Source organism: Athene noctua, chromosome 2, assembly GCF_965140245.1.
Source record: "Athene noctua chromosome 2, bAthNoc1.hap1.1, whole genome shotgun sequence".
NCBI classification, from domain to species: domain Eukaryota; kingdom Metazoa; phylum Chordata; class Aves; order Strigiformes; family Strigidae; genus Athene; species Athene noctua.
In genome coordinates this window covers 48,068,992-48,082,075 of record NC_134038.1, presented here as the reverse complement: position 1 = coordinate 48,082,075, position 13,084 = coordinate 48,068,992, and the positions used below count along the sequence as shown (strand labels likewise).

At 42.2% G+C, this 13,084-nt stretch overlaps 1 protein-coding gene across 2 annotated transcripts in view; it reads right to left on the bottom strand.

The window, feature by feature from the left end:
- Positions 1-9,754, bottom strand: part of LOC141957470 (ras-related protein Rab-10-like) — a 32,200-nt gene extending 22,446 nt beyond the window's left edge. For both annotated transcript variants that reach the window (XM_074899019.1, XM_074899020.1), the window contains exons 1-3: positions 9,557-9,754; positions 3,822-3,882; positions 2,583-2,721 (exon numbers count right to left, since the gene is read on the bottom strand). In XM_074899019.1, the coding sequence (XP_074755120.1) occupies positions 2,583-2,721; positions 3,822-3,882; positions 9,557-9,719 (363 nt within the window). In that variant the 5' untranslated portion in view covers positions 9,720-9,754. The remainder of the gene's footprint in view (positions 1-2,582; positions 2,722-3,821; positions 3,883-9,556) is intronic.
- Between the last annotated feature and the right edge of the window lie 3,330 nt (positions 9,755-13,084).

Genomic DNA, 13,084 nt, shown 5'->3' with positions numbered 1-13,084 from the left:
CACAGAGCATTACAAAAACTGCCTGAATATCTACTTGATTTTAATCAATATAGAGCACTATCTTGCTTGGATTCTTACACAAGCATACTAGCTTAGAAAAGCATGCTACCCACAAACTTCCATGTTACTGCTCTGGGCAACCTCATTGCTCTCCACAGCTTCCTGAGGAGGGGAAGAGAGGGAGGTGCTGAGCTTTTCTCTCTGGTATCCAGTGATAGGACATGTGGGAATGGTTCAAAGCTGCACCATGGGAGGTTCAGACTGGCCATTAGGAAGCATTTCTTTATGGAGAGGTCGTTCAAACACCAGCACAGGCTTCCTAGAGAGGTGGTCAATGCCCCAAGTACATAAATGTTTAAGAGGCATTTGGACAATGCCCTTAATAACATGCTTTAAGTTTTGGTCAGCCCAAAAGTGGTCAGGCAGTTGGACTAGATGATCACTGTAGGTCCCTTCCAGCTGAACTATTCTATTCTAAAACTGACTTGCCTCTACCTAACAGAGAACACATCAAGACAGACCTAGCTATAAAGACTCAGGGTACAGGGTCACAGGCAGCTGAATGATCTGATGTCTAACGGCTTGCCCACACCTCCCTGCCTGACTCCTCCCTCACATTGTTCCCACATGTTCTTCTCCTGGCTTTCTTACTTCTACCTGTTTATCTTGTGCCAACTCCAATAACTGTCAGACTTTTCTATGCACCTTTTAAGACTCACTGATGCAGCAGAAAATCATCCAGCTGTTTTTGCTGTGTTGGCTTTCTATCATGTTAGAAAGTCAGAATGAACCTCAGAGAGCTCTGACAAGCTCCTGAAGCAGCACAGTGGGAGCTAACATTCAGAAGCAGGAAGGGAGGTGGGAACACACTCCTTGTCTGGCAGCCATGTGCTGTTGAATCACTTCCTAGGTCACATGAAAGCACATGCTTCTGGCTGCAGTACCACAAGCAGCTGAGCTGACTGATAGCTCACTGCCACCAAAAAGGGATTCTCCTTTCCTCCCCCAGTTCCTCCTACAGCATTCTACTGGAGAAACTGGCTGGATGGCCGGGCTCAAAGAGTTGTGGTGAATGGAGCTCAATCCAGATGGCAACCAGTCACAAGTGCAGTTCCCCAGGGCTCAGTACTGGGGCCAGTTCTCTTTGATATCTTTATCAACGATCTGGACAAGGGGATCGAGTGCACCCTCAGTAAATTTGCAGATTACACCAAGCTGGGCAGAAGTGTTAATCTGCTTGGGGGTAGGAAGGCTCTACAGAGGGATCTAGACAGGCTGGATTGATGAGCCGAGGTCAGTTGTGTGAGGTTCAAGAAGGCTAAGTGCTGGGTCCTGCACTTGGGTCACAACAACCCCATGCGATGCTACAGGCTTGGGGAAGAGTGGCTGGAGAGCTGCCCAGCAGAGAAGGACCTGAGGTGCTGGTCAACAGCTGGCTGAACATGAGCCAGCAGTGTGCCCACCTGGCCAAGAAGGCCAATGGCATCCTGGCTTGTGTCAGAAATAACGTGGCCAGCAGGACTAGGGAAACGATCGTCCCTCTGTACTCAGCACTAGTGAGGCCACACCTTGAATACTGTGTTCAGTTTTGGGTCCCTCACTACAAGAAAGACAATGAGGTGCTGGAGTATGTCCAAAGAAGGGCAACAAAGCTGGTGAAGGGTTTAGAGCACAAGTCCTGTGAGGAGCAGCTGAGGGAACTGGGGTTGTTTAGCCTGGAGAAAAGGAGGCTGAGGGGAGACCTCATCGCTACTACCTAAAAGGACATTGTAGCGAGATGGGTCTCGGTCTCTTTTCCCACGTAACAAGTTATAGGATGAGAGGAAATGCCCTCAAGTTGTGCCAGGGGAAGTTTAGATTGGATATTAAGAAAAATTTATTCACGGAAAGTGTTGTCAAGCATTGGAACAGGCTGCCCGAGGAAGTGCTTGAGTCACCATCCCTGGAGGTATTTAAAAGGCATGTGGATGTGGCACTTAAGGACAGGGTTTAGTGGTGGACTTGGCAGTTAGGTTTACGTTGGACTTCATGATCTTAAGGGTATTTTCCAATCTAAATGATTCTGTGATTCTTGAAACCAACCTCTCAAAGAGAATATCCAGCAAGGACGAAGAGGACATTTCATTTGATTTGTTACTTTGGATTCTTGGGATGAGGTAACTCACTAAAGTAATGAAATTAGGAAAGGAATATCCCTGGTTGTGGTAAGGAATTTTGACATGGAAGCCAATTAAAATTCTGGGATGAGCTCATGGAGACTGGCTTGTGCACAGCCACACCAGTGACAAAAGCACCATAACTCAGCATGTGCAAAACCAGATTGGAAGCTACGTTTTAGAAGTACTTCAGAAAATACTCCTGCATCACTATGGGCTTGTCCTGGATAGTACACACTCTATTCCAGTTTCAGATAACAGTAATCCAACTATCATATTGTATCCTGAGTTAAATTTAAGAAATTCTGGTTAGAAACATACAGCTCAAGGAACAAGAATAAATCTCATGCAGTCATTTAAAACATTAAGTGCAGTAACTCATTAGCTACCTTCATTAAGAGATCAACCACTGTTGGATATATTTACCTCATGTATGTCTTTCATCCAGGTTGTTATACTTTGAAAACTGTCCAGATTTGTGATGTCATATACAAGAATAAAGCCTTGTGCACCACGAAAATAGCTAGTACTGAGTGTATGGAATCGTTCCTGGCCAGCAGTATCCCTAAAAAAAATGATGAGAAATCACACACACGCAAACAAACAAAAGATCATCAAACTGCAGAACCCCCAAGAAAAAAATCACTTTATTTTAAAAAGTATTGTCCAAATTTTGAATGGTGTACTCTAACATGAAAGGAAGAAGAAAAGATAAGAGAAAATCTGGATGCCGGATAGAGCAGTGAAAGAAATACACTAGAAATTTATTCTGAATAATACAGCCCTACTAGGGAAACTAAACCCATGGCTGAAGTTTGAGTGTAACTTCAAGCTGACCACTGCTTCTTTATACATACTTAATCATTAAGATCAGTACAACTTAGGCGATAAAAAAAAAAATCTGGAATACAAGTTCTGCAGGAGTCAGATGACATCCCATATTCTGACAAGCCCTTTGTAAACTGTGACACAGTCAGTAAACTGGTTTAGATTGAATGTAGGTTTTGGGGAAAAGCCAGAAAATACAGGGATGAAGAGACTCCTACACATAATTATGCCTTAAGAAAGCTGCAAACAAGCCTCCAAGACTTCCGTATTAAAACTTGAGATGGAGTAACTGCAGGTCTAATACTGGATAAATCATATACAGAGTTACTTCTCGAGAAGTTAAATATTGGTAAATATAGATAACCTTCAGTACTAGATGCTTGGAGAGATGGCTGTCAGTAGCCCTATACAGCCTTTAGAAAAAACTCACAAAACAAAAAATAGAGTGTACATTCCCGAAGATTCACCTCACTAGCTTTCTCTTAGTGACCCTTTTGAACGTGCATTTGATGGGTAATGAAATGTAAAATTTTCTTGCTTTGTCACTTCCCTCAATGTACTTGCAGAATTAAATACACTTAATATGGATGGTAGAGCTGCATTGTTTCTATGCTGCAATAGCAAAGTTTTATTATTAAAGCAACCTAGTGACGACCCTCTTCTTAACTTCCATTAGTTGCTGTAAAAAATACGCTCCCCTAGGACAAATTCACATTTTAAAATGACCTAGTAGGAACAATTGCACTGTAGGAAGACATGCAATTAAAAACAGATGAGATTTTTCATGCTGTAACGTCATTTAGTTGGCTCTCCTTTGTGATATAAATTAAAACTTACCATATTTGAAGTTTAACTCTTGTACCATTGAATGTTACTGGCTTCACTTTAAAATCAATGCCTAGGAGAAAGAAGAAAGTCTGTAACATTTCTCATAATAACATGGATTCCTTTTGAAGATTGTTTCTTAGCTCTAGTTATCATGCAATTTTGAACAGAAAGTGAAAAGGAACTCTATCAAACAAAGAATAACTAGTCAACCACATAGATTCAAAATGGAAGTTGTAAAAGGGAATTATTCAGTGGTGAACACAGCTGTGTGTCAATACATTACACAAATACAATACAAAGCAATGCCAGTACGAAGCAACGGAGGGGCAGGTCAAAGAAAAGGTGTGCATACTATAAAACCACATGTAGGTATTTGCACGAATAGGCAAGTGACATGACAGCAGTTGCATGGCTTATGCACAATAATACTTGGCAAATTATATTGGTGATTTCAGTTGTTTCCAGTTTCATCACAACAGTGTGGCAGCTAGGAATAGGGAGGTAGAAATGCTTACAAAGCTGTTACACATGCACACTGCCATTTTTCCATCTATGCTTCCAAACCCCTAGAAAAAAAAAATCCAGGGTTACATGAAGAGGAATAAGAATTAGCTGTAATAGTTAAACACAAACATACACTGGATTTCATTCAAACTGAAGAGGATTGTCTCTATAACCTTAATCACTGTGCATCCCAGATCCATAGCACTAATGCAAAATCAAGCATTAGCAGTTGAAATCAGTGCAGAATGTTGGCTCTACGCACACTAAAGATCTTTCCTCAGAGATACTTTCCCTATAATTTCTAGTGTTTTCCTTTATTATATTATCAATTTAGTACTCCAAATGTGGTAGATAATACCTGGATTTATGCATTGTTGAAGCTGTATCTTAATATAAGAATCTGCCAGCTATCAGCTGCTACTTTAGAGTAATGCATTTCCTCACAGTTAACCATTTTTTTTCCAAGTACTTTATTGCTGAAAATTGAAACAGCGTTTGATAATTTCTCTGCTCATTTTTTTTTTTCCCGCTGAAAAACAGCAAGGCTAATTTTGTCAATTACATTGAGTGAAGTTAAGGTGACATTGTGATAGCTGGCCATACTGCATGATCAAAATTCCCTAAAGTCAAAATATGGCTACTTAAGATGACGTCAGAGTGGCTTTTCACAACTAGAAATGTCATTTGAAAGAACTAAACAGATTGAAAAAGCACACAAATTTTAAGTTAATACCGTCACACTGATTTCTGTAAAAACCTGTCTGCCAAAACACTTTATCAAATGAAAGCACCCATAGCAATACCAAAAATGCAGTAGAGAAAATGCTCCCTTTTTACTGACAGATGTATTGGGCACAAAACTTTGACAAGTACACTCTTGCATGATTCCAGTGCTATTAACATTTTTGTGTGTATGTGGTAAAAGAGTTTAGGTGGATTTTTAAAATTATTATGATAATCATGTCCTTCACTTGATGAATTTTTATTGAAGCTCCAATGGAAAGGAAAGATGAAATAATATAATTGGTATCTGTAATTAATATTACACAAAGCTTCCTTGATGGAATTAATAATGTCAGGTGCAAATGTAATTTAAGTCAAATTTGCTCATGTAAGGTGAAATTCCAATGTGATGGAAAACATTTGCTCCTGAAATTCACACGATTTTGTTTAATTATCTGTATCACTTTCTACAATTGATGTTAGAGCAGTTGACAGGGACAGAGTACACACTGGGAGGCTGGAATGTCACTTTCACATGGTGCATGGGGAATACAGCAGAAAACTATAATCCAGACAGGGATTCCCAGACCTATAGGAAACAGTTCTTAGATGACATCCATTTTAATAATAACTTGCTATAAGCTTTTTTTTTTTTTTATAAAAAGGGAAGCAGAGTGCTGAATCAGACTAAAACTTAATCTAAATTAAAATAAGCCTTATTGACTTCTTAAATCAACTTCAAAATTTATTGACCTAAAAGGTCAATGAATGTTAGTGAAAAACAGAAGTCAATATGTTCTGTATGCATGAATTGTTCATGTCTTTATATGAAATTTCCAGCAAACTTAGCAAATTGGAAAGACAGAAAAGAAAAATGAGAAATACAATGCCAAAGACAGCTCACAGATTTCAGATGCTTTTAGGCCCATGTATTATACAATATGATCAACATAACAAAGTGAGCATTGATTACCCCTCTCGAGATAAATGTTATTTGAATGCAACAGCTTGTACTTGCTTCTTTTAAGTTGTCAAATAAAACTGAGAAGGGGTATGCTGGGTACAAGTTCAAATTCTACTTGTTATTTCCAAGTTTTATAGCCATGAGATTATTTTATCTTCTTTATATTCCAAATATGCCCATGTTAGGACTGAGGTACCTTAGGTCTAAAAAGCATCAGAACAGTCAGTCACACTTCCTTCAATACTCTCTTCCCTCAGTACTTATAAAATAGTCTTTGGCCATCTGTAAAAGTCCTCTTCAAAGAGGTCTTTTGCAGCTGGCCTAAAAAATTACAACACACTTTTCACCCCAGTAGAGCTGGCGGGTTCTGAATAGAAAAGGCTCAAAAAAACAGGTCTATCCAGAGGAAACATGAGTCTGAGTAGCTTAGCAGGATGCAACAGTGACAGCACAGCCTTGTTAAAAAAAAAAAAAAAAAGAAAAAATAATTAAGGTGCAGATTACTACTAGTGTTGTTAACACAGGACATGTTTACCTTCAGTATGGTTCATTTTTGTTGATTAGCTCTATTTTCTTCTAAAATTGAGTATCAAGGAACCTACAGAGACTTCAGAGCTGGTTCTCTTATTCACTGAGCATTAGAAACAAATGTGTAAATCACTTCAATTTGCAACTTCACTCTTAATAAATCTTTTTTTCTTTTTCTTAAATATAAGCATTAGAAAGCAAAAGCTTCCTTTTGAGGAAAAAGTCAAAATAAAATTATCTTTTTTTGTTTAACTCTGAAGTGGGAGTTCAACTATGACAAATTTGGGAGAACTCAGACCTCTACAGAAACATCTCTCACAGAAAACGTGTGCTGCAGGACCACAGCCACCGTAATACAGCAAAATAACAACCTCACAGCCTGTGAGATCACAATCTTGTTAACTTGTATACAAGGGGTTTTTTTTGTTCATAAACTTTCTCTATGGCTTTATATGCAATGCCATTGTTTAAATAAAAACATTTATTCCTTATAGTCTATTCATAATACAATGCGTCTGCCTTATGATGCGTATAAGTTTAATTAGAAAACTATAGCTGCTTATAATTTACTCAAACTGCATAACTGAAGAGGAGGAAGGGCATCCAGCCTTGAGTGTTTAAGTACTGCATAAAAAGCTTTCAATGAAAACTTACCGTGGATATACAATTTTTTTCATAAAATACATAGTTTTAGAAAAGTTCGCTATTACTGGAGCCTACTACAGAACGTTTAATTTGTTGGGTTTTTTTCCCCTCAAGTAACACTATCCTAGCAACACAAACCTGTGATTCATGATGACACAAAAATGAGACTTTCAACAACCTTTTAACTTCTGTGCCTATGACCCTTTGCCACTAATGAAGGTGGTGGCACATGATTTTTTGAGGGAACTCAGATGGCTGAGAGACTGCACAGCCTGGATAATCTTCCCACTACTTGAATCACCATTCCAGGTGGACAGGTCAGGTGAAAAATCAATTAATATCAGATGGGCATTCAATAGGCTGCATGACAGGTAGGGATCATTTGACTGAACTTGTATGAAACAGGCATATCTGGATGAAAACAGTTACTTCTTTTGATGGTGTCAACAAAGAGGGAACAGAGAAACCACTGCATTGTGTCTTCTTCCCTTACACCGTTACAGGCTACAACCTATAGGCCATGCTCTCGGTTGTAGCTGTCTTCATGAAGAAGAAACCTCCACTTCCAACGTTACTCTTTCAGAAGCCATCACTCACAGTGCCATTTGTTTTAAAAGTCTAAACTCTTAACACACCTTCTAAAATGGAATTAAATGGAACACAGTATTTCAGAAATAACTTTAAAATCACATTCAGGTAACAAATACCACATCTGGATGATTCACATTTCAGATAAACACGTGTTTTAAAAGTTTTAAAATCTCTTAAGAATACGTTTCACAATAATAAAACTAATAAGCTTAACCTCAGCCCATGACTGTCTGAAAACTCTTTTATCTTGACTATTCCTTAAACTATTTCAACCCACAATGTAGAAAATACATTATTAATATCATCACCACACAAGAGTTTTTGACTCTGCAGGGGACTGAACTAAGATTAAAAGAAATTGTGTCTCAAAATAATAACCTCAGTCAGGAATCTATGTTCCAATATAGAACACATCAATAAAGCTGATGTTTATTTTCTTCGGACTCCTTGCTAAGCCTGGTAACAAGTTGCCTGTTACAAGGATCAATTTCATGACTTTACTGCCAGTTGCGTTCTTCCCTTTCTGTTCGTGTGGGTTTCAGAGGCTGCTTTGCAAGAACGGTCAAGAAAATAAAAAGTGGTTTCAGTTCAGCCGTTCTCATGCTGGCAGGTCAAGTTATCTCATGTACGTTAAGTATTCCCTGGACCAACTGCTACCACACCTACTACCTGTTATTTATTCAGCTAAACCAACCCCTCCCACACTGAAAAATGTATAAAAGAGCCATGTGCATTCCAAATGCAGGAACACACAATTTCTTGTGCATACTTTCTCTTCAAGAGCACAGAAAACAAGAAAAAATTCTTACGCACACTCAAACTTTTAAAAATGAAAATTTCCCAGTCAGAAATTGGGAAAATCTCCACAGCAAACCAAACCAGCACACCCACACTAGACGTTTTCATGCTGATGACGCAGCTATCAGCATGTGGCCAGTCAACCTGCCGTTCCCCGTGGCACCGAGGGGCTGGTGTGCCACGGCAGCGGGGGGGCTCCCCATCACCTTCCACCTGCAGAGGTGTCGGGGAAGGCAGCACGGCACCGCAGCGCAAAACTGCCTTGGCCTGGCAGTGCTGATTATTTCCATCACAGCAATGGCTCTGCTTCAATAATCGCACACGCAGCTACCTATTATAGAGGATATCTTGACTTTATACCGTTACAATTATTAACATGAAGTCAAATCCCGCTCTAGCATGAAAGATGGAGGAACTGGGTATTTTACTGATGTCTGACAACTCTCTGAGGTAGGTATCTTTTTCTTTGCAACCACAGCAGTGCACAGCAACAGGGCCTCTGCCTGGAGTCGTGGGCAGTAAGAACAGTAAGAAACAAGTTGCCTTCATAAATTTAACAAAGGACTAGGTTGCGAGTGCCACAGACAAATACTAAGACCAGTGTAGGGGCCGGCACAAAGTGGCCCGGAGCCAGAGTGCCACGTCTCCAGACACCCTGGCAAACCTCTGCTAAGGCTCAAGTTGCCAGAGGTGGCTGGAGACACGCATCAGTGGCAGAGAGGGAGCTGCGACATCTCCAACGCCGGCAGCGCCTGTCCTCTGTCCGACGCGGCCCCGCACCCGCGGCCTGCGGGCGTGAGGCGCGACCGGGCGGGAAAGGATGAGCAGAGGGGGGCAGCGGGCGCCGGTCCCTCGGGGCGTGCGGGCGGCCCCGGGGCGCTGAGGGGCGGCAGGCCGGCGGGGCCGCCCGGGGGAGGCGGGCAGGTGCCAGCCCGGCGGCTGCGGGAGCGGGCCGGCTGCCTGGGGCCGCCCCCGGCCCGCTGTCACTCACCGATCGTGGCCAAGTAGGAGGAGGTGGGAGCGCCGGCGGGCGGCGAGCCGGGCTCCGTGTACCTCCGCACGATGGAGGTCTTCCCCACGCAGGACTCCCCGGCCATCACGATTTTCACCAGAAGCGGCGGCTTCCCCGCACCACCCTGCCCCAGCCCCGCCATGGCGGGCGCCGAGTGCCGGCCGCGCCGGGCCGGGGCAGGCCGGGGCGGGGCGGGGGCCGCCCCCGCCCGCCGGCTGGTGGGGAGGCCCGGCGGCGGGGCCGGAGCCGGGGCCGGGGCCGGGCGCCACCTCCGCCGGCGGGGCCCAGCCCGCCGCCCCGCACAGGTGGGCCGGGCCGGGCCCCAGATGCTGCTATGGCGGGCTGGGCTGCGGGGGAGCGGGGCTGCGCGGGACACAGGTCGGCTTTTTTAAAACCGTTTTGAAGAATAAAGCAGTAACCTGGCTTTTTTCTTTTTTAATTGCAATCTGACTGAACGTTGCCGTCGTTACACCAGCCGAAATTCTGCGCACGTGCTCTAGAAAATACTAAACCGGGTAAGCTCTAGATTACTCAGTTCCTGTGACTGCTAAAATGATAGAAACTGAGACCAAAATGGTTGAGGCGAGGTAACGCCGTGCTGTAAGGCGATGCTGCGGCCCGCAGCGGCCCCAGAGCTGTCACCGCGGCCGGGTCCGTTGTGCGGCTGCACTGGGACTTTGCTCGCCCACCCTCTGCAGTCCCCCCTCCGTGGCCACCGACCGACCGCGCTGGGGTGACAGACACTTCATGTGACAGACACTTCATGTGACAGCCACATGCTTGCAGCCATCGCCACGCTGGGCTGTGCAGCCGGGCCTTGTGAGGCCTCTGAGGGATCCTTGTGCGGACTTCTAGATGCTGTGCTTCAGCCGCTGCCCTGAATGAGGATTATGAAATTATGCAAAGATGCACTTTTTTCATTAAGATTTGTCACCAGGGAGGAAACGGAACTTTCATAACCCCCGTAACACTTCCCCCATGAAGTACAGAAATAAACAGCCTGGTTTCTCATTACTTCCTAGCGTTAGAGACAGAGGAAATAGGTTTTAAGAATTTCGCATTTTTCACTTTTGGTTTGTTCTCATCTGACAGTCAAAGTGACTTGTAATATACCAAAAATGTGTATCTACATGCCTGGATGTTTTTACCAGAGCCCCACACTCCAAATTATAAGCCCCTTGGCCATTGCTGATGTGCACACCAAACTCGTCCAGTGTCATAAATTTAGGAACGGGATGTATTTATAAAGTGCGAATAGATATTTACAAATATTTGCTTCTATCTAGGCCTGTAATGACTTCTCACAGGTTTTGGCATTTTCTTCAACCCTTCAGGAAACTCCCCAACCAATTCAGGTATCACAGAGCAGTAGATGCAACATATTTGCTTTTTGTGGAGGACAAATTATGATTTGGTGAGTTCCACCTAGCACAGTTGGGGGAGTCCTCTTATCAAAAGCCAAGTATTATTTCAAGCTAATTTCCCCATCACCCCACTCTGAACCACACACCAACTTGCACCTCAACTTGCCAGTATCAGACTGGTTAGCAACAAACCTTTAGGACTTTGTGGCAGGAGATCTTCAAAGGGTGTCAGCAACTGGTTTCTGAATCAGTGCAGTTTCCTTCATTGCTGGAAGAATGAGAATTTCTGCTACAAGATGGGAAATAATCAGTACGAAATGATGAATAAAATCAACTACTGACTTAGCTGGTCTTTATAGGAGTGACCTCTGAGATGTGACTGTGTAAAACACCTGATACTGCCAAAGAAGGCATCAGTCAAAATATTTCTATTGGTGACAGAGAAAGTCTGTGTATTGATGAGACTGAATATATTCTTGAATGACTGTTGGTGGAAGAAGTTGGCCCTACAGGACACTTTCAGCTGACACATCACATTATGAAAACATTTGGGAAGCCTGTCCTGTACAATAAAGCTGCAGGCATGTGGTTTGCTTAGTTTAACAAAACAAAGACTAGGAGGGGATACGATTGCTCTCTGTCAGGGATTAAATGATAAGGAGGTAAAAAAAGCTGGTTCAACAAAAGGATAATAGAGTGAATAGATAAACACTGATCATGAATATGACTGACCTCAAAATTATGAGTTTTCTAATGATATTTCAGAAAATTCTCGCAATTTAGGTTATCAGGAGAAAAATCTTAATAAAGACAGAACAAGATGCTTTTGTTAAGGAGGCTGTAACCACCTGCAATAGGGAAGAACTGGACTTCATAAACCAGAACACTTCCTATGAGAAACATCCCCTGCTATTCAGCAGCCCCTGAAGTTCTGCTTCCCCATGCAGAAATTTGAAGCTACCGTTGATCATCCCAGATTGGAGTGATGATGGGGTGCTAGCATCTTCTGGTAGTTCTTGTGAATCAGAGGTGACGATGTGTATGGGGAATCTGTAACACTTGCGGATAATCTAACATCTGCAGCAGCAGATGGGTGTCTCCAGCCAGCTGTGCATCAGTCCTGCACTGGTCCCGCCGTCAGTGCGGCTGCAGGAGCAAAAACAAGGCTGGTGCTTTGTCCTGTAGATGCTCTAGCGTGGGTTTGGTAGATGCATGCGTGTGGGCAGCACATTGGTTGATAGATACGCCATAAGACTTTGTCTTTATTGTGGAGCCTTCTCCTGTTCTCTGTGGTGAAGCTGTCCTTCACGAAATAGCTTTCATCAAATGCGGGCAATCTAACTGTGCAGCAGTTAGATTTAGGTGGTAGCCTGGACTGATGGTGTTAACAATGATGCTACATTAGCTCAGTCTTTACCCTCTGTCGTTTGTCAGGCCAACCATTTAAATTAAAAGACTCTTCATAGTATCTTGTACATTCAAGTGTTGATTTATGAGCAATGTGCAAGGCAGGTTTCTAGCTAATTTCTTAATGAAACTCCAAATGCCCAGGGTTACGGCTGCTATCAGTGTTACAGTATCGCTTTCCTCATATTCCTATCCACAAGGGGACAGTCTTTCCATCTCTTACCACTGACTAAAACCATTTAAAAGTTAGCTCCTTGAAAAGCTACCATTCAATGAATGAAATTTAATTTTTCTTTAAAATACACGTTTCATGTTTTATAAAAAAGTTCTGGATCTTTGTAAACTATATAATGTACTGTATTTATAGAGTTAATCATAATTAAAGTTAGTTTAATGAAGCTAAGGGCTTGAAAATAATGACTGTGTGGCTACAACATAATCAGTGCAAAGCACAAAACAAAGTTTCCATTATGTTCATTGAGATATCCTTGGAAAAGGATATCTTTGCCTCTCAGTCAGCTTTTTTTCTCACTTCCATTTCTTTGACTCTATCTTTCCAATAATGTGATAAATAGTAATAATGATAACAACATGATTTTTAATAGCATTTTAGTGGGACACCTTTTCATTTTCACACAGAAAATGACTAGAACTATTAGAATTTGATTTTATAAGATGTTGGTTTATTACAACATTACATTCATTTTCATTAAATACTTGTAAATGATGAGTGTTA